At 28.5% G+C, this 22,055-nt stretch overlaps 8 protein-coding genes across 8 annotated transcripts; 7 read left to right on the top strand and 1 right to left on the bottom strand.

The window, feature by feature from the left end:
• Positions 1–187: 187 nt before the first annotated feature.
• On the top strand, positions 188–3,286 carry LOC113793650 (uncharacterized). The gene is made up of 3 exons (XM_027343708.2): positions 188–623; positions 1,421–2,468; positions 2,527–3,286. The coding sequence occupies exons 2-3, from the start codon at positions 1,434–1,436 to the stop codon at positions 3,055–3,057; spliced, it is 1,566 nt and encodes a 521-aa protein (XP_027199509.2). The 5' UTR covers positions 188–623; positions 1,421–1,433; the 3' UTR covers positions 3,058–3,286.
• A 319-nt stretch (positions 3,287–3,605) lies between these two features.
• On the top strand, positions 3,606–5,542 carry LOC113793617 (uncharacterized). The gene is made up of 2 exons (XM_027343667.2): positions 3,606–4,788; positions 4,864–5,542. Exons 1-2 carry the CDS (start codon positions 3,814–3,816, stop codon positions 5,401–5,403), a joined length of 1,515 nt encoding a protein of 504 aa, XP_027199468.2. The 5' UTR covers positions 3,606–3,813; the 3' UTR covers positions 5,404–5,542.
• Positions 5,543–8,121: 2,579 nt separating this feature from the next.
• Positions 8,122–10,259, top strand: LOC113793653 (uncharacterized). Its single transcript, XM_027343712.2, has 2 exons — positions 8,122–9,621; positions 9,685–10,259. The coding sequence occupies exons 1-2, from the start codon at positions 8,635–8,637 to the stop codon at positions 10,171–10,173; spliced, it is 1,476 nt and encodes a 491-aa protein (XP_027199513.2). The 5' UTR covers positions 8,122–8,634; the 3' UTR covers positions 10,174–10,259.
• Positions 10,260–10,416: 157 nt separating this feature from the next.
• On the top strand, positions 10,417–12,391 carry LOC142646399 (46 kDa FK506-binding nuclear protein-like). Its single transcript, XM_075825223.1, has 5 exons — positions 10,417–10,572; positions 10,649–11,227; positions 11,284–11,597; positions 11,913–11,996; positions 12,073–12,391. Exons 1-5 carry the CDS (start codon positions 10,563–10,565, stop codon positions 12,328–12,330), a joined length of 1,245 nt encoding a protein of 414 aa, XP_075681338.1. The 5' UTR covers positions 10,417–10,562; the 3' UTR covers positions 12,331–12,391.
• Positions 12,392–12,600: 209 nt separating this feature from the next.
• LOC113793686 (lysM and putative peptidoglycan-binding domain-containing protein 3) lies at positions 12,601–13,772 on the top strand. The gene has a single exon (XM_075825224.1). It carries the CDS (start codon positions 12,830–12,832, stop codon positions 13,640–13,642), a length of 813 nt encoding a protein of 270 aa, XP_075681339.1. The 5' UTR covers positions 12,601–12,829; the 3' UTR covers positions 13,643–13,772.
• Positions 13,773–13,852: 80 nt separating this feature from the next.
• Positions 13,853–15,307, top strand: pch2 (pachytene checkpoint 2 protein). Its single transcript, XM_075825222.1, has one exon. The coding sequence runs from the start codon at positions 13,973–13,975 to the stop codon at positions 15,290–15,292; it is 1,320 nt and encodes a 439-aa protein (XP_075681337.1). The 5' UTR covers positions 13,853–13,972; the 3' UTR covers positions 15,293–15,307.
• LOC113793683 (myogenesis-regulating glycosidase-like) lies at positions 15,283–18,136 on the bottom strand. The gene is made up of 2 exons (XM_027343745.2): positions 17,982–18,136; positions 15,283–17,901 (listed from the first exon to the last, which is right to left on the bottom strand). The coding sequence occupies exons 1-2, from the start codon at positions 17,982–17,984 to the stop codon at positions 15,466–15,468; spliced, it is 2,439 nt and encodes an 812-aa protein (XP_027199546.2). The 5' UTR covers positions 17,985–18,136; the 3' UTR covers positions 15,283–15,465.
• Positions 18,137–18,189: 53 nt separating this feature from the next.
• Positions 18,190–20,605, top strand: LOC113793684 (vacuolar protein sorting-associated protein 33B-like). The gene is made up of 6 exons (XM_027343746.2): positions 18,190–18,395; positions 18,479–18,559; positions 18,639–18,697; positions 18,761–19,022; positions 19,085–19,622; positions 19,686–20,605. Exons 1-6 carry the CDS (start codon positions 18,312–18,314, stop codon positions 20,507–20,509), a joined length of 1,848 nt encoding a protein of 615 aa, XP_027199547.1. The 5' UTR covers positions 18,190–18,311; the 3' UTR covers positions 20,510–20,605.
• The last annotated feature ends 1,450 nt before the right edge of the window (positions 20,606–22,055 follow it).

Raw genomic sequence — 22,055 nt, 5'->3', positions numbered from 1 at the left:
GAAAGAAAGAAAAAACCTGAGAATATACCTTTTTCTTTTCATGTCATCAAATTAAATTTTTATAAAATCAAATTTTCAACACCGGTGTATGATTTGTTTAAAATTATCAAACAAACAAATAAAAAAAAACTTTAAAATTTTCTCAATAATCAAGCAATGTTGTCAATCATCTTCAAGATAGTAGCAACAAGTTTTTTTTAAATTGCAGAAAAAAAACCAGAATCCATAAATTGCATTTTTATTTTATGATGAATATCTCTTTTCTTAAATGATAAATTTTAATTCATTTCGATTCAAATATTTGAAAACGACAAAAACAACCATCCAGATAAATACAGATCAACACATACCATCTACATTTTGATGATACGACATCGACACAAACACACACCGAAACGATTACACTTTCATTTACACTCACGCATTCGATTTGAATGTTTTGAATGGAATAAATTCGATTTGCTTGTTAAAGTGAAAAAAAACCTATCTCTTTTACCATAAATCAATCGATAATTTTTGAACAAAATTATCATAAAACACGTATCATCTTTTGAATTTGCAAATATTTTTTTTCATCTTCTACAATCTCCCACCCTCACATCTGTGTTATCAATCGATCTCAGGTAATTGAAAATTTTTATTCAAATAAAATTCTAATAATTTTCCCATGACTCTCCATTATATAAAAAAAAACAATATTTCGGAATAGAATCCTGAATTATGAATTTTAATGATCTTTGTTTTCAAATTTTTTGTTTTCACTCTTATTGTTGTCATTCACACATTATATGATCAATAGATTCAAAATACCAATTTTGTCTCCTTTTTTATTATTGTCAAATAATTGTTTGTTTTAGCATTTAGAGTTTATTACATCAAACAAACAAAACAATTATTATTACTATAGTTGTCTTCTTTCTTCAGTTTTTTTTTCACATTAAAAAAAATATGATTGAATAAAGGAAATACTAAATAGAATGATGTGGGTTGATTTTTTTGTTCTGTTTTGTTTGTCCATTAATAGATAATCTTCTAATACATCCGGTATTGAATGTTTGCATGTCACACAATATTTTTTTGTCAATCAAATTCATTCACATTATTTTTCTATTTATTAGGAAATTTTTATTATCATTATGAAATTGATTCTTTAATTGAAATTTAGTAACAATATTTCAAATAATAAAATCTCTTTTTTGTTTCTTCTCAGTGTTCTTTCTCTTTCTCTATATCTAACTCCATTAACTAATATGAAATTTAACAATGGATTTTAAATGAATAATCGCTTCCACATACAATAACAAACAAAAAATAATTATTATCCATTCACATTCATACCTTCTATTTATCATCATGATCATCATTTTTTATAATTACTTATGCTGTAATATTGAATTAAATTACCATTAACTATTTGCAGGCAATAACAAGTTATGGTGAAATTACAACAATCTACAATGCCAACAACGACAACAGAATCAACAACAACGTTGCCAATAGGATTGATAATGAATAGTGAAAAGCCGCAGTCGCAAAAACGATCATCATCATCGGCTATAAACGTCGTCGATTATTATGATCATGAAGATGATCAAAAAGAATCTTTCAGTCTTGTTCAATACCTTTTATCTAGCTGTGGTTTACAACATTTGTCTACAATGAAACATTTGGATTCTCTCGATATACTTTATGCGGTCGGTTCATTGATTGCTTTTCTTGGTTGTGTTTGGCAATTGATCGATGTTAGTCGAATATATTTTGCATACGATACAAATGTTAATGTTATGTTTGAACGTGAAGTTAAAGTTGAAATTCCAGGTATAACTGTATGTGCTAATCTTGGAATGATAGCAAATGAAGATTATCTACTGGAACATTATCGTTCACGATTAGAATCAATGTCCGAATATCCAGAACGAAAATATCGTGCATATAAAAAATTGTTACGAAATTTAACGCTAGATGAACAATTGAATAAAGCAACTATATCGCATAAACAGCTATTCCATGAATGTCGCATTATGACACCGATTGCATTTGAAAATAGTACTGAAAATAAAGATGGATTCATGCCATGCAATCATGTTGCACCGATACATGAATTTTTAACTTATTCAAAAAAATGTTTTTCCATTGGTTTACAACTGAATGATGAACCAAATGATCGTTATATAATTGATCATGATGCAACTGTTCGTGATAATGGTTTTCCATTATTTGAAATTCGTTTACTAAATAAATATCTTGAAGCACCAGTTATTTTTATTAATTCACGTACAACACCATTTTTATCGTTTATTGGTGGACAAACGAATGGTTTTCATGTAAACAATACAAAATTTGTTACGCATACATTCAGTTATGTGAAAACAATAACCGAATTATTGGAACCACCATTCAAAACAAGATGTCGTAAATATGAAGAAATTGGCTATAAATCGCTTATGCATTGTATGAATCATTGCAAGGTATTTCGTATTTTGTATTTATGATTTTTTTTCTGTTAATAATGACTTTGATCAATAGGCAAATTATTTTATACGAAAATTTAACGGATGGCATGGAGATGTACCGGCCGATAATAATTATAATCTTAACATTTATTATGCACCTGAAGTACATAAACAGAATAAAAGTTTGGATAAAATCATGTCGGAAGAATGTTCAGAATTCTGTAGTAAACGACAAGATTGTAAAAGTGAATTCTTTACCGTACAACCTATTGCTGAATTTGAACGTGGCCATGGACGTCCAGAATGGCAAAATCTTTATCGTATCAATATCTATTTACCAAGTGGTTTGAATACACATTATAAACATTCACCACGTTTAGAATGGATTGAATTTATTTGTTATTATGCCAGTGTTATTAGTCTTTGGTTTGGTTTTTCAATCATTGCCTTTTCAAGAGCTTTAGTATGTCTTATTCATCAAAATTCACTTGCAGCCAAAAAGAATGCCGAGAATAATAATTCATTAAAGGCCGAAATTAAAGATGGTCAAACTAATGGTGGTTTTAATCAAACACCACGAACATCAATCAGCATATCATCTTGAACGGATATATCACTAATTTTTTTTTCTTCCCATCATTATCATTATTATTATTATTATCATTGTATCTCAGTGGAAACAGTTTTCAGCTTTTTTTTACTTAACATTTCATTTACAATCCACTTTTTTTTTCTTTTTTTGTAAAGAAAAAAAAGAAAGAATTTTTTCTTGAATACAAATATTCATTTTATCTTTATGTTAATAACCAATAAAACAATTTTTCATGCATTAATTAATTCATAAAAGTGAAATTCAATTTTTTTTCATAGAAAAAAGTGAAAAATTTTCTAAAATTTCCTGCTAATCACTATGAATATTTAGAAATATTTTTACAATTATAACGAGATCTATGACGTAACGGTTTTTTTGTTTTTGTTGTTGTTGTTAATCATATGTCAAACTATAGTAACAACAATAAAAAAAAACGATATGATCCTTGAAATAACTGGATACTCATCATGGTAATCATTTTCCATTATAACACAAAATGAGAAAATAATATTGAAAGGATGAATAATCAACAAAAAACATATAGCCAACAAACAGTATAAGCAAACAAGTTTAAACATACATAAAATAGGATAAACATGTTTCGGTCTAAGAATTTTTTTTAAATCGATTTTCATTTCATACATAAACATTCATAATATGATTATGGTAAACAAATAATCTTTTCGTCTAAATTGTTTATGTTTTACAGAAGTCATTGAATTCCTTTCATCAATTTTAACGCAATGATAATCATAATCGATTCTTAATATGGAGAAAATGGAGATTCGACAAGAATCGTTGACAAATAAAATCAAACAACGATCCAAATTACCAATATCAACAATTGCCATTTCTGAAGATAATGATGATAATAAAAAAGATGATTTCAATGTTATTCATTATATTCTTGCTGGTTTTGGTTTACAACATCTTGCGAAAACAGGCCATTTAAATGCTATGGATATTTTATATACATTTGGATCTTTATTAGCATTGTTTGGTTGTTTTTGTCATCTGATTGCTGTAAGTCGAATATATTTTGCCTATAACACCAATATGAATGTTATTTTCGAACGTGAAACTAAAATTGATCTTCCAGCTATAACTATTTGTACGAATATAACAAAATTGGCCAATGAAAATTATTTATTGAAAAAATATTCATCCGAATTGCAACAATTGGATGAATATCCTCAAGCCAAATATTTAGCATATGGAAAATTGTTTAAAAATCTTACATTAAATGAACAATTAAATTTTGCAACAATATCAACCGAACAATTATTTTATCAATGTAAAATTGTCAAACCAATTGCATTCGAACGAACAACAAATGAAGATTATATTTCTTGTACCGATATTGTTCCTATACGAGAATTTCTAACAATTAATAAGAAATGTTTTTCAATTGGATTACAATTGAATAATGAATCGAATGATCGTTTTATCATTGATCATAATACAAATGTTCATGATAATAAATTTTCATTAATGATTATTCAACTTTCAAATGAATATCTTGATAATGCAAAAATTTATGTTGAATCAAGAAAAATACCATATCTTGCACCTATTGGTGGTTATATTAATTTTTTTCGTGCAAATAATACTAAATTTGAAAGTATATCATTTAATTTTGTTAAAACAAAAAATCAATTACTTGAACCACCGTATCGAACAAATTGTCGTCATTATCAAGAAATTGGTTATAAATCATTGATGCATTGTATGAATCATTGTAAGGTAAATTATTAAAAAAAACTATTTTTTGTCAAAAATCTTTTTAATTATTGTAATTATTTTATCACAAATGAACAGGGTAAATATTTTATCGATCATTTCAATGGATGGCATGCAAATATTCCAGCAGATAATGATGATGATTTAAATATTTATTTTGCACCGATTGAATTACGAAAAAATAAAACATTGGACAGAATTGTATCGAATGAATGTTCACGATTTTGTAGTAAACGACAAGATTGTAATAATGAATCATTTAAAATTACAATTGTTGAAGAAATTGAACGTAATAATGAAAATATTCATTTAAATGATCGATTTCAATTGAAAATGATGATACCGATTGATTTGAATAAATATTATATACATAAACCACGTATGGAATGGATTGAATTTATTTGTTTTTATGCATCAACAATCAGTCTTTGGTTTGGATTCTCTATTATTGCTTTCGCACGTTCCATCATACATTTGATTAGGGTTACCAGATTGACGGAGGGCCAGAGGAGGACATTTTTTTTTTTTTTTGCAAATGTATCCCAGGCTCAATTAAATCGTTCTTGTGCGCAAACCAGGGAAATTATACGGCCCAAACTCCATGTATTCGTAGTTTAAACAGTTTGGAAAAGTTTCAATTTCACTTTCATATTTTTAACTGTCCCATTAGCATTGCAGCTCAAACAAGAAATGAAAATTTCTAATTTTCAATTCAAAATGGTTCATTTGATCCAAATTTCCAATCTTCTCATAACAAATATAAATTGGGAATCTAATGAAGAATATCTTCAATTAACAAATTCAAATTGGTAATCTAACATGAAGAATATCTTCATGCAACAAATTCAAATTGGTAATCTAACATGAAGAATATCATTCTTCAGCAAACCAAAATTTCCAATCTAACATGAAGAATATCTTCATGTAACAAATCCAAATCGGTAATCAAACATGAAGAATATCTTCATTTAGCAAATTCAAATTGGTAATCTAAAAAGAATAACAATCTTCAGCAAACCCAAATTTCAAATCTAACATGAAGAATATCTTCATTTAACAAACCAGAATTTCAAATCCAAAATGGAGAGAATCTTCATTTAACAAATCCAAATTGGTTAACTAAAATGAAGAATATCTTCATTTAACAAACCAGAATTTCAAATCCAAAATGGAGAGAATCTTCATTTAACAAATCCAAATTGGTTAACTAAAATGAAGAATATCCTCATTTAACAAACCAGAATTTCAAATCCAAAATGGAGAGAATCTTCATTTAACAAATCCAAATTGGTTAACTAAAATGAAGAATATCCTCATTTAACAAACCAGAATTTCAAATCCAAAATGGAGAGAATCTTCATTTAACAAATCCAAATTGGTTAACTAAAATGAAGAATATCCTCATTTAACAAACCAGAATTTCAAATCCAAAATGGAGAGAATCTTCATTTAACAAATCCAAATTGGTTAACTAAAATGAAGAATATCTTCATTTAACAAACCAGAATTTCAAATCCTAAATGAAGAGAATCTTCATTTAACAAATCCAAATTGGTTAACTAAAATGAAGAATATCTTCATTTAACAAACCAGAATTTCAAATCCAAAATGAAGAGAATCTTCATTTAACAAATCCAAATTGGTTAACTAAAATGAAGAATATCTTCATTTAACAAACCAGGATTTCAAATCCAAAATGGAGAGAATCTTCATTTAACAAATCCAAATTGGTTAACTAAAATGAAGAACATCTTCAATTAGCAAATCCAAATTGGTAATCTGAAAAGTTGTCGTTATTAAGGTTCTCGTTTTGAACATAATCAAGCCACAGAAGGAAATCAATTTGATCTGCGTCTTTAAAATCCAATTCCTTCGTTTTGTAAATTTTAGTCACAATTGCTTTATTGTTTTGGTATTGAATTTGATCCTTATAAATTCATTGCCGAGAAAAATTTTGTTCCATACAGCATATGCCTCAAAACTTAGGCTTGTTTTGTCTCATCTTCGACTATATTATTAAGAAGAATATAATTGTTCATCTCGTTCAGCTGATTGATTGAGCAAAAACGGAAAGAACAAAGAAAGATTTTGATGATAGCTGAGAATCTTCTTCTTTCCAATAGTTGATTGAAATTGTGAATAGTAAATTACATGATTTCGATTGCTGAAGTTCGATATTATGAGATATCACGACTTATATATCATTTCGAGAAAAAACCACGTTTTCACATTAACATAGACAATGAATGTGACGGAATTTCATTCATTCTCTAAATTGGATAGCAATTATTGAAATTAAAGAAAAAACTCATACCTTGAAATCTTTGGCATTTTCTTGTAGGATTTTGCAGTTACAATTTAAATCTTTTTAAGTTCGATTCGTAAATTCGAAATTTAACATTTCAATCAATCAATTAAAAACAAAATTCTTGGGTAAACAATTCGGCTTATGATCCAATGAATAAGAAAAACATCAATCATTTTGTCGCAAGTAAGGTTCGATAAAATGTAAAATGAAAATCAAACTAATCATTCGTATTTTCAATCAAATCATGACACAAAATAAATTTTGGCGGAAAATAAATTTTTGTTCAACACGTTAGAATTTCCAATGGTTATTTTGGCGCCAATTTGAACCGATCAAATAACACGTGATTTTTAAAAGATTAGCAATTAACAAAAATGACAATAATTAATTACAGAATATCGAATGGAAATGAAAACAACAATTTTTGATTTATTATGAATTTGAATGTTGAAATGTTAAATATGAAATTTGGATTTGTTTCGTGAAGATATTTTTCATGTTAATATCCACAGTGCATTTTTTGTTTTGTCTGTCTGTTATTCTGTTCTATTGGGACCGCGGCCTTATGAAAAGATTTATACTCATTATTCAGCTTGTTTAGTACACCAATAGCATTTACCAATTTTATACACGACAGCTTCAAAAAGTTATTACATGAAGGTCTATTATAATTAAATAATTTTCAAAATTTTTTTAAAAATTATTTGAAAGGAGGACATTTTCATGCTCAAGGAGGACAGGAGGACAAAATTTCTGAAAGGAGGACATGTCCTCCCGTCCTCCCCGTATCTGGCAACCCTAATTTGATATATCAGAATTGTTTGATTCGTGCCAAAAATTGATGGCAAATAATGAGAAACATTATTCACATTTTTTTTCAAACAATTTACTTTAGAATCAGGGTTTTAAAAAAAATTGATTAAAAATAATTAATTTCCAAAATTTTCTTGTTTTTAAATAATTTTAAAGAAAAACTTTTGAGCACATATAATTGAATTGTTTAAAAAAAAGAGTTGATTTTAATCAATCAAAACAAGCAAAAAAAAACTGAATGATATTAACTGATATCTTTTTGTTGTTGTTGTGTTTCTTGAATGCAAACAAAACCTTGAAAATAATTACTATTCGCTTTTTTTCAGATGCAATACAAATCCATAAAGAATTCACTCCTTGTTCATTATCCACACCGTATAATGATGATGAATTCATTGAAAATAATTTGACAATTGATTAAATGTACTTGAAAACTTTGATTTACCGAATGAAAAAAAAACAAATATCAATATGGAGACTATATGTCATCAATCAATCAATCTTAGACACAGAATATATAGAAAAGTAATATAAATTTTTTTATTGTCCCGTGATGATTATTATCGCATCATTTCGCCTTTCCAATTAAAAGAAAGCAGCCTAATTAAAAAAAAGTTAAAATTTTTAATCAAAAAAAAGTTACTGCCTTTCATCGTTTTAATCATTCTTCATTCTATACATCATTCACATCGTTCGACTGAATTTATTGACGATTTGTTGAAAAAAATATGGCTTCACCACAATCTACAACAGCATCATCATTAACATCTACAGACAATCCAGAATCTCCATCATCAATGATTGCAATATCAACTGATGATATCAATATTCATGATAAAAATGATCAATCAAAGAAATTTAAATTTTTTCCCCATATTTTTTCGTGTTGTGGTCATCAACAATTAATCTATCTAAAACGTTTAAATTCATTAGATATTATATATGCAATTGGATCATTTATTGCCGTTTTAGGATGTGCCTGGCAATTAATCGATGTTAGCCGAATATATTTTGCCTACGATACAAATGTTAATGTTATGTTTGAACGTGAAACTAAAGTAGAAATTCCTGCTATAACTATTTGTATGGATTTATTCAAAGTGGCTAATGACGAATATATTGAAGAAAATTATTCAAATCAATTAAAACATTTTGCTGAAAATAAAGTAAATAAATATTCGGCTTATAAAAAACTATTCCAAAATCTTACACTTTATGAATTATTGAATAATGCAACTTATTCAAGTGAAAAAGTATTCAACAAATGTCGAATAATCAAACCGATCGCAATCGAAAATAATGAAACTGATGATTATATTAATTGTACATTCATTTCACCGATTCATGAATCATTGACTGATGTGAAAAAATGTTTTTCCATTGGATTACAATTAAACAATCAATCTGATGATTATTTTTATATTGATCATGATATGACAATTCGCGATAATGGATTTCCATTATATCAAATCAGTTTATTTAACAAATACATTGAATCACCAATGATTTTGATGCATTCACGTTCAATACCATTTCTTGGTTTTATTGGTGGACAAACAAATGTTTTCCGAGTCAATAATACACGATCATCATTTCAATTGTTTAATTATTTTAAAACAATAAACGATTTATTGGAACCACCATTTAAAACAGATTGTCGTCGATATGAAGAAATTGGCTACAAATCATTAATGCATTGTATGAATCGTTGTAAAGTAAGTTTGAAAAATAATATTTCAATTCAAAATGATTCATATTATTTTTAATTTATTTTTTAGTCAAATTTTTTCATTCGTAATTTTAATGGCCAACATGGTGATGTTCCAACAGATAATAGCTTTGATCTTAATATGTATTTCGCTCCATCAAAATTCAAAGAGAATAAAACTTTAGATAAAATTATGTCAAATGAATGTTTAACAACGTGTAGCAAACGACAAGAATGTCATAGTGAATTCTATACAATGTCAATGATGGATGATTTTGAACGAAAACCAATGCAAAATCGTTATGAATTTGATGTTTATTTTTCATCAACTGCAAATACACATTATAAACATCAACCACGAATGGAATTAGTCGAATTTATCTGTTTTTATGCATCAACTATAAGTCTTTGGTTTGGATTCTCAATCATTGCTTTTTCACGAAGTGTATTACATATTATACATCAAAATGCATTGGCTAAACGAAATAGTTCAGTTTCAACAACGAAAAATGATAAGAATAATGAAACTAATGATAATAATAATATTGAAATTATCTAACAAAATATTTTGCGATTCAACTTTCCCTCTCGAAGAAAAAATGATTAAAAAAATGAAATTTTTTGAAATACAAATTTCCACAGTTGTCAATAGATGGCAAAATAGTCGGCAACAAAAACTTGAAAAAAAAACTGACAAGTTTCAATGCGCACATGCCGCGCCATTGCTTTTTGCATTGACTGTCTTGAACGGTATAAAGTGCTCGAAACTCAAAGCACGTTGTCATTTCGATATCATTTTCGATCGGCATTTATTCCATGCTTGTTTCTTTTAGTGATCACAATACAGTGAAAAAATTTCAAACTTAACGTTTTTTAGTTTTCGATTTTCATCTTTTTAATTTTATTCTTTACTTTTTTTTTGTTAAACCATTAATTTAAACATCAAAAATGTTTTGGGGTTTGTTATTTCATTTAATAATGATAATGATTATAATTAATTTTAATAATTTTTATTCATTTTCATTTGATAAAAGGTGTTACTATTCTTCCTGGTCGCCGTTATTCACAAACGGTTGAAATGAGTTATCATATCTCTAAAGCTGCATTAGAGATTGATTTGAAAAAACCAGAAACCGAACAACGTGTTCAAGTTATGATGGAACAGAATAAAACGAAATATTTGCTTTGTACTTTAGATTCACAGAAAATAATTCAAACCGAATTGGATTTAATTTTCACTGAAGGAGAAGAAGTGACATTCTTTTTGAATGGTGAAGGAACTGTCCATTTGACTGGTTATATTATGGATTTTGATGACGATGATGAATTTGATGACGAAGAAGATGAAGATGAAGAAGAAGAAGTAGTCGAAATGGGTAAACGAAAATTGCTTGGAAATAATTCTGCAGTGAAAAAAACCAAGACTAATACTAATGGTATTGATGAAGCCGAAGCTGACGAAGAAGATGATGATGATGATGATGCTTTAGGAAAAATTGATGCTGATATGTTTGACGATGATGACGATGACGATGAAGAGGACGATGATGAGGAAGACGATGAAGACGATGAAGACGATGACGAAGAAGATGAAGATGTTGCTAAATCTCCAGGTTAGATCCGTTCTTCATGTTTTCATTTTTCTTTCTAATTCCTAAATTTTTTACAGTAAAATCTGCCGGAAATAAAATTGAACCTGCCAAAGCCAATGGTCAAATGAAAATGTCGCAAATGAACGCTAAAGGTCCAAATCAACAGAAACAACAGCAACAAAAATCGAATCAACAACAACAGAACAATCAAAAACCAAAGTTCGGTACACCCAATTATCAGAAACAAGGTGGCCAACAACAGCAACAAAAAGGTGGTCAACAACAAAATTCTGGACAAAAATTTCAGAATTTTCACAACCAAAAACAAGGCGGTGGCGGCAACAAATTCCAGAATCAAAAGAAAGGACCATGGACACCGGGTGGTCAAAAGGCAAGCAACAGATTCGGCAACTTTAATCAGATAAACAAGAACAAAGGCCGTGCCTCTATGAATTAGATTTTGTTCACAGTTTGAGCATTTTTATGTGTTTGTTTGGATAGTATTTTTTTTTCTCATTCAAAATCAATCAACATGATCTTTAACATTAATTTGAAATTCCTCTGAATTTATCATTTTTTTTTTTTTTGTCTCCTTTAAATGAACTGAAACTATTTCCTTAAACTGACAATAAATTATCCAATTTCTGATTTGATTGATTTGATATATTAATTTTATTTTTCTCTTGTTCCGGTTTAATTTTGATAGACCGATTGGAAACCATTATCGGGTGGAGTAAAAATAACCGATTTACATGAAGGTCATGGTCCTGTTGTTAAAAAAGGAAAATATGTATGTGATTTGTGTGTAGATTTATTATTATGAAAAATAAAAATAGTAATCAAAAATTTTATTTCCAATTATTCAGGTACATATAAAATATGTTGGAAAATTACCCGAAAACAATCAAGAATTTGATCGTTCGGGTGGTGGAAAACCATTTTCATTTCGTTTAGGTCAAGGTGAAGTGGTAAAAGGTTTAGAAATTGGTGTTGAAGGTATGAAAGTTGGTGGAAAACGTTCAATAATGATACCACCAAATATGGGATATGGTAAACGACAAATGGGACCAATACCGGCAAATGCTACATTAAATTTTGATGTAGAACTTGTTGCCGTCACATAAACTTATATATTTTTTTTTGACATTTTAAATGAAAAGAATGATATTCCATAATTACTAATAATTATTTAATGCAGAAATTATCATTTATTTCATTGGAAATTAGAATATTTTTTAAAATCTAAACATCGCGATTATGAAATAAAATTGGAAAAATATTCAGCGAAAAAATAAATTTCAAGTTGGAAAACTTTCCCAGAAAAATTCTTTTTTATCATGAATATTTACAAAAAAAAAAAAAACTTTGCCACATCGCAATTGTAATCGAAAACAACTTGTGTGCTAAACTTTTGTTTCGATTTTTTGTTTTGTCTTTTTTTTTGGAAACAAATAATTATTTATTTATGATTGCCTCACATCCGAAAAGCAGCTATAAACGGTCGATTATTATAAACAAAACACTCATTTATGCTCGCACCTAATTCAAAATCATTTATTTTGCCATAAGATGCAATATTCACTTAATTTTTTTTGCTGAATTTTTTATTATTATTAGAATTTAATGTTCATATCTACGATAATATATCATCCAATGTATCATAGACTTATTAATGAAGATGATAATGATAAAACAAATGCAACAAATTATGAATCATTCGAATTTAAGAATAGAAGCACAAAAGAATCACGATCACGACATTCCAGAAATGGTTCAAATTCACCACCATATTTGGATCCAAATCGTTATGATATAATCGAACATACCATACAGCCAAATGAAACGTTACAAGGAATCGCTTTACGTTTTAATTGTTCAATTTCACAATTACGTCTTGCCAATCATATTATGTCGGATCAAGATTTCCATATTTTAAAAGTAATACGAATACCTGTCATCAAACATAGCTTTCTAATCGATACAAATGTTCCAATAAATGATCAACAATATGATGATCAACGAACACATTTTGTCGACGATTTAATCGATGTTAAACAAGAACCATCGACAACGTTATCAACAAAAACTCAAGTGATCAATATTGGCATTTCCAATTATCTTACCCGTGATAATAATAATGAAAATTATAAACAATTCCTAAATAACTTGAGCACAGATCTAGAAGAGATACGAAAATTTAATCAAAGTAAAATTGAAGAGAATATTATTGCTACTGATAATGTTGATGATGTAGCTGCAGGTACGACAGCATCAGTATCGAACGAATCAAAAGCATCTACCTACTCTGATGGATCAGATTTTGGTATTCATTGGAGATATTTAATTATCATCATTATTATCATTTGTTTACTAGTCCCTTTGTATATTCTATACAATCTAGAAAATCATCACCATCATCATCATCATCATTATTAATTCATTATGGACAACTGTGACTAGTATTTCTGGAAAAAAATGTGCAAATAATTTTTTTTTAATCTAATTGTAAATAATGCGATTTTTTTTGTTTGTTTGTAATAAATAAAAATTGAAGTTTTTGTTTTTATGCAACGCGGTTGTTAACTTATTAATTAATTAAAATAGAATATTAATTTGAATCAAAAATTCTTGACCATTCGATATATCGATCAAATTACACTATTTTTACCAACATGGTTTGAAACACACAGTCACGTGTTGTTGAAAAAAAAACCGTTGAACATAAATAATTCAATTTTGAATTCATCATAATTTCTGCCAATAACAATGACTTATAAACCATTTCATTTGGAAATTTTACTTAATTCTACTTATACGAAAAAAGAATCAAAGAATCTCAGAAATAAACTTGAAGAAAATTTAAAAGTAAATCCAAACGTAATTGAATGGTTGAAAAAAACTATCGAAAATGGTAATTATAAATCATCATGTCCAATTGATGATTCAATACAAATGAATATGACCATCAATATTGCCAATTTCAATGATGCCAATCTCAATAACAATGTAGAAGATTTGATCAAAAAATTTGATAATTTCAATGAACAAATCGGCATCTATATTAGTAAACTTTATGATGATACTATGCAAAATTGTCTGGAAGAAAATTTACCTTGTTCATTTCATACATTTCTACCATCACAACATTTTGTTGGTTTATGGGATAGCCTGATGTTTGAATCAAATTTGAAAATAAAATTACTCAATTATCTCCATGCAGCAATACGATTATGTAAATCACGAATTGATAAATCATTTATAAATATAAATAAAGTATTACTTTTACATGGACCACCTGGAACTGGCAAAACAACATTATGTAAAGCATTGTGTCAGAAAATTTCGACAATGATGGCCGACGATTATGAGGATTTCCAATTGATCGAAATCAATTCACATTCATTGTTTTCCAAATGGTTTTCTGAAAGTGGAAAATTAGTTTTAAAACTATTCGACAGTATTCGAGAATTTGCTGAAGATCCTACAAATATGATTTTCGTTCTGATAGATGAAGTTGAAAGTTTGGCTTATGATCGTCAACGAATCAATAGTGCTGATCCTACTGATGCTATTCGTGTTGTGAACGCCATACTTACACAATTAGATTCAATTAAACAATATCCGAATATTATCATTTTGGCCACATCGAACGTTTCAAAATCAATGGATAATGCATTTGTTGATCGAGCTGATATAATACAATATATTGGTCTACCATCAACAAATATGGTATATGAAATATTACGTTCCAGTATGCGTGAATTGATTGATTCTCAGGTGATACGTTTCGATCCTCATCATATAGAATTTCTACCATGGCATCATTCGAATTCTACAAACACTACAAATTCTACCGATGATTTTGATCAAAATAAAAAATTAAAAGAAATTTCTCGCATTTGTTCATCAAATCTATCCGGACGTTCATTACGAAAATTACCATTTTTAGCTTATGCTATGAATTATGATTATTATATGCAAACAAAATTCATTGATAGTAAACAGTATGTTTCAATGGAAAAATTTCTTTCTGATTTATCCGATATAATATTGAAACAAATTTCCGATCACGAATATTTTCAATAAATTTTTTCAAATTTAGATTTTATTTATAAATAATAAAAGCTCTTTAAAAAATGATAAATAAACAATTTTTATAAAAAATGATTATTGCAATTTTTATGTAAAACATATCTCAGTCGAATATAAAAATCATGTGGAGATAATTTGGTCTTTGATTATATTTGGTTTTTTTCTTTTCATTTTTGAATTGGTGATGTTTGACTGGGTTCATTGCGAATAAAAAATGCCACCTTGTCCAATGGTACCTGATATTTACGCATCCATTTTCCGCCACGTATTACCTGTGCAAGTATTTCATCTTTCCACCAACCATGTGGTAGATAAATGTCTCGCTCGGTTTTACCTTCTTCAATGATTGGTGCAACAACGATATCATTACCGATCATAAATTGATCATTGATAGTTAATGCTTCATTTTCGGTTTTTTCACTCCACCACATTGGTCGAACAATGGGTGAACCTTTACGTTGATATTCGATCAATGCAGATTTCATTTTTGGTATAAAATGTTCGCTTCGCAATTTAAGCAAACGTTTTGCTATTTTAATCACATCTAAATCATTTCCACCGGGTGGTTCAGCAAACTCAACGACTGGTGTAAATATAACCAATTGTAACCAACGAAGATATAGTTCTTTGTCAATATAACCAGTATCATTTTTAATCTTGGTGAATAGATCTTTTCCGCCAACAACACCAGTATTGACCAACGGATAACCAGTTAATCCTAATGATAAAACTGAAGGAATAATGCTTTGTAAACCTTTCCATGAAGAATCACGTGGATAAAGTTGAGCGTAACCGGTAAAATTTTTTGAATCAACTGATGTTGAAATTCCAACCGATGTGTGCAATGATTTAATCACTTTGTTTAAATGTTCAACGAATTGATCAGGATTGATATTTTGATCATAATTCATATATCGAGGTAACAATGATGATTGAATGCTTTGAAAGTAAAGGCCATCAACCGATAGACCAATCGAATGATTAAGCAATTGTTGATTCAATTTGTTACGAAATTGTTCACGATTCTCGACATCAGTAAAGTTGATTAAAGCGCAAAATTTCTGTAGATTAGTTGAACATCTTGTCATCAATGGTGTTTGGAGATATGAATCTAACATTATATATTTATCGGCATTTTCAACCAGTTCGGATCTCAAATCAACATTTGGTGATATGGTCAACATGATTTTAAATCCTTTGTTATGAAGAATATTGATCAATGCTTTCGGTGTGCTGAATACATTTTCGTTCATTCGTAATTCACCGATTGAATTTTCCCATCGTGAATCCAACAATATGATACCACCAAAACCATAGTTAGTAATCTGATCAACATACGATTGCACATTTTGTTGTGTAAAATTAGGCAATACATTCACATTTGTTGACCAAATTATACGATCAACAAAAAAATTTTCAACTTCCTGATCCTGGTTGATTGTTGTGACAGGTTGTATCATTTTTTCGTCTTCTGTTGTCGTTTGTTGTTGATGAGTATTATATTCGAATAAATAATTCTGCAATGTCGTAACACTTTTAGCCAAGCAAATTGAATAATGAAGATGGGCAAAATAGCTATTCTGATTGTTCATGTAATACGGAGAACTTTTCTTCGATATTAAACATAAACGATTTGGATCTACAGATGAATTGACCGAAACAAATAATGGTACGTCTAATGGTACGGTTATCATTACACCTCGGCTTGAAAACCATGTTCGATCTATGATCGAACCGGACAATATTGTCGTATGATTATGACTAGTTATAAATGGTTGTTCTTCAACCGACATTTTATTCAATGGTATCTGAAGATCATAAATATCACCCATACCAAACCAATGTCCATTGTTCATATCGAAACAGTCTTTGATTGCAGAATATTTCTGATAGGCACGCCATAGATGATCATAACAGGTAATAGTTTCATTGTGTCCGAAACTGTTGGTAAATTTTTTCCTTGAAACTTTCACTGATAAATGTGCTCGATATTTCCAATCAAAACATATTTTATCCTCTTGACTAATCGAGCGACAATTAATTGGATTGATATCGTTTGGTATATGAAGGCCAAAATGAAGATTGACCAGATTCTCGCCACGATCATTTAGAAATGTTATTGTTTTGCTTGATTTAAACATCAATATTTGATCATGTAAGGCACGACTAATCTGAAGATTATAATGAAAATATCGTGTTATCATCACCACACAACATATGAGCAAGAATAAAAATGCAACAATAATTTTGAAACGAAATTCAAAAGCATTTTCGGTTTTTAGATAGGATTGCAATTTACCGAAACAAAATTGTAAACTCTTATTACTTTGATGTATGTTTTGTTGTCGTTTTGATGCTTTCAATTTCCATGTATGAGAATCCTCATTTAATTGCAATATTTCATGTTGTTGATAATTTGGATGTGGTTTTGGACTTTGAGGAGGACTTGCGCTTATTGTTGTCGTCGATGATGGCTGCTGTGGATAATCATCATCATCACCATTACGACCATTTCGGACACTTATAGAGCTCAAATTAGTGGTAAATTCAAAAGTATTGGATGATTTACTCGAAGTTAATTCTTCTTGGCTTCGAGATTTTAACTGAACAGATCATTTTTAAGATAATTATTAGAATGTTACAGATTTAAAAATGAAATAATTTTCCAAACAAAAAAACTCACCATTTTCGAATGATTATTTATGTTTATGTTTTCAAGGTTCCACTTCTTTTGATGACAACTATAAGGAAATATTTTCAATCCTCACTGCAATAACAAGTGTCATTTGATGGTAATTAACGGATTAAATTCGATGAATTCAACAAGTTGTTGTCCAAAAAAAAACTCGAATGCTATTTTAACCCAAATGATCAGGTTTTCATTTGTGTGTTCATATATTTTCGGCTAAATGGCCTAAATTTTGTATATAAATCGAATTCATTTTTTCTTCTTTATTTCATCAAGAAAAAAACTTGTCAATATCTCAATCATCGTCGTACTTGTCAATCGATTATGGATCGTGATAACAAGAGTCATTCTATTTCGAGTACAATCAAAAATTTCTCATTAAACATGTTGTTATCGTTGCTCAAAAAGGTACCGACCAAATATCATCATGTGTTGTTTATCAATCAAAATTCATTCATTCGATTTGATTTAATTATTCACTTTCGGTATAGATTGATGGCTCGAAAGACATTGTATTGGGAAGCAATCTCGTATCCCTTATTGATCTTATTTGTAGCTATTCATTGATGAAGGTCAGTTATATTGAACATTGTTGATCAATTCGACAAACAATTAATCTGTTTTGTTTTTTTGTAAACGATTGATTTAAAGGAAGTTGGCGTTGAAAAAATATACAAAATCGATAACATACCGACGGCAACAAATAAAAAGTATTTTTTATCACAATTACGATTGATTAATTCATGTTGATTCTTTTCATTTTTAATATTAAGATTATGTTTTATCATACAATCGAACCTTAATGATGTTAAACAAGTTTGTAATTGGTTTAACATTTTTCTGAGCAAAGAAATTCAAGACATACAATATTGGATCATTTTTGTGCCAAAAAGAACTTTTGATTGTGAAAAATATTTGGAAAAAGAAGGTCTTTATAGTTGTTTTAATATTTGGGAATATCCTCTTGGATTCATACCATTCGATGATGATCTATATTCATTGGAACAAAAAAATCTTTATCATGATTATCTATTGGTATTTTGATTTCATTTTTGAATTTTTCTTCTTATTTGAAAAAATTACTTGTTTTTTTTTAGTTGGGGGATTACCAATTCTTGAACAATGTTGTTCAGGCCATGCACCATTTTCAAAGACTATTCGGGCCAATGAATTTAGTTATAACAAAAGGTCGTGCCTCCGAATTCATTTGTAATAGTCTACAAAAGTTGAATGCCTTTTCTGGTATAATCGAAGATTCACCAAGAGATTGTTTTATCGATTTATTCGTTTTTGATCGTGAAGAAGATTATGTTGCATTATTGTTATCTCAACTAAATTATTCCGGTATCATTGATGAAACATTTGAAATTAATTGTGGAAAAATTTCATTCAATCCAGATGGTTGTAATCAACAACAGGATAATTTAATCAAACACAATTTGTTAAAAAATGATCAAATCTTTGCCGATGTACAGGATAAATTTTTCTCATCTGTATGTTCTACATTGAAAGAAAAAGGACAAAAATTACGACAAAAATCTTATGAACGTCAAACAATCAATTTAAGTGAGATGAAAAATTTTCTTAGAAAAGAAATTAGTAATTTACAATCAGAACATAAGCTACTATTTTCTCGTAAGTTTTGTTGAAAATTATTTTATTGATGTTGATGAATTACTTTTATTATTTTGCTTAAAGATTTAACAATTTGTGAAGCAATTATGGAAACCAAAAAAATGACGAAATTCTCTGATCAATTACGAATCGAACAGAGCATGATTGAAGGAATTGAATCACGAACAGCAATGAATTTTATTGAAGATGGTATTATTAAACTATTACCGGAAACACAAATGCTTCGTCTTATATGTTTGTATTCGATTTGTTATTCCGGTATATCTAACAAAGAATTGAATAATTTGATTCGATTATATACACAAAGCTATGGCCACCATCATATAACAACATTTTATTATCTAAAAAAGATTGGAATACTTTATGAAAGTACGAATCAATTCAATTTGATTGCATCGAGCACGGCACAAAAATTGGCTGCTACATCATTACCATCGGCCAGTTCATCAACATCGGAAACGATTAAAAAATTTCGTCAAATTGTAAAAAAATCCAATCTTATACCATTACTCGAAACTGAACAATACAATCCACGTATGCCAACCGATTGTGGCTATGTATATGGTGGTTCATATTGTCCATATGTTTGTAAATTGATGCAAAATTTTTTCGATACAAATAATCTATCACAAATAGAAGATTGGTGTAAACAAAATCATTGTAAATTACAACCAAATTTATTACCTAATCAACATGTTGGTCGTGATTGGCAAACAAAATCAAAACGAATACAAATGATTTTATTTACCGGTGGTGTTACATATGCTGAAATATCGGCATTACGTTTTCTATCAAAACAAATATCGATACCAATAGTGATTATGGCTAGCTCAATTATCAATGGCAATACATTTTTACGATTATTTTCAGAAAAATTATTTTACTAATTTACATTGATTTTATATATTTTGTTGTAAATTTATAATCTTTTTATATTCTATATATATTGATGATAATGACTGAAAAATAATAAATGGCTTATAAAATGGAAAAAAAACTTTTTTTTATGTTTCATTCTTTGACAATTTATGGATAAAGAAAAAACTTTTATGTAACAAATTGATCCTTTTGAATCTATCACAAAAAAAGTGAAGATTATATCCAAAGAAAAATTGAATGCTAATATAAACAATCAAATATACGCCCATTCGATTCTTGATTATTCAACCAATATACAAAAAAAAATAGAGAAAAAAACCAAAACAAACAAACATTCATAAATTGTTTGGTCGATGGTGCGTGTTTCTAAGCAATTTATTTTTCAAACACTAAAAACGTCATAATCACTATAGGATCCAATCCATAGCTCTCTTTTTCTTTATTTTTCTCTCATTATCAGAAAAAGTTTCAATTCAAGTAGCAAATCCAATAGACAATGAATAAACGAATGAATGACTGGTGGATGGATGGATGGATGGATAATAATCAGCAATCGATAACAACAACATTCTCATCCTCTTATCATCTATAAATGAACCTTTAGAACAACAATCGATATCTGTCGATATTCTTTTTTCAAACATAAATTGAATATCAAACATAGAATCAATGAGAAGTAAAAAAAATCGAAAAATCAATCTTTCAAAAATAGAATAATATCATTATTGAACCACAATATCATGAGAATTTTGTTTCAAACATTAGTATTATTAATCTTTTTTTTTCTTTAGTATCGATTCGACAAGCCAGATTGATGATGAAATTCTCTATTGAATTTAGGTGTATTCTGTTTGTTTGTTTGACGGTAGCTAACAGTTTTTTTCCGATCAATCAATCAATCAATCAATCGATCGATCGATACACTCACACGCGCCCACATAAACACCCATTTACTCAAATAAACTTTAAACTACTAAATCAAGGCAATATTTATTATTTTTGGAACATTTTTCAATAAAGCGGTAAAAAAATTATTAATTGACAAAATAAATGAAAAGAAAATAATTGCATTCAGCCAAGTGTATTATATATTGTCAACAATTTTGATTTTTGTTTTAATGACCGTTAGATAGCGAAAAACAAACTGAAAATCTTTTCATAATGAAAAATGTCATTGTGTAGATTTCAAAGTTGTGAAATAGAGAGAACCGAATTGAAATTGTACCCAAAATGGAAAAAGAAAAAAATCAAAATTAATGGATTTTTTTTTTTTGCTTTTTGAAGTTGCAATGAAGACGAGTACATCAAACTTTTTGTTTCTTGTGGTTTCTACACACAGAGAAAATCAGTTGAAAAAACCATAAATTTTAAACATGAAATGAGTGAACAATAAAAAATACACCCCAAAATTGAGAGAACATTAAAAAATACACCCTAAAGTTAACTTTACCCAAAAATTTGTCCACTTAATTTTGAAACCCTACAATTAGGATATGATGCGCATGCTTTTATACAGAAAAATCCGTTAACAAATTTGTAATTGTTTATCATTCT

Source organism: Dermatophagoides pteronyssinus, unplaced genomic scaffold, assembly GCF_027571235.1.
Source record: "Dermatophagoides pteronyssinus isolate colony J.1.1.1.1 unplaced genomic scaffold, Derpt_VIB-CSIC_2022.12 sq0003, whole genome shotgun sequence".
Taxonomy (NCBI): Eukaryota; Metazoa; Arthropoda; class Arachnida; order Sarcoptiformes; family Pyroglyphidae; genus Dermatophagoides; species Dermatophagoides pteronyssinus.
The sequence above is the reverse complement of the archived record's forward strand: the minus strand, read 5'-3'. Positions and strand labels throughout refer to the sequence as shown.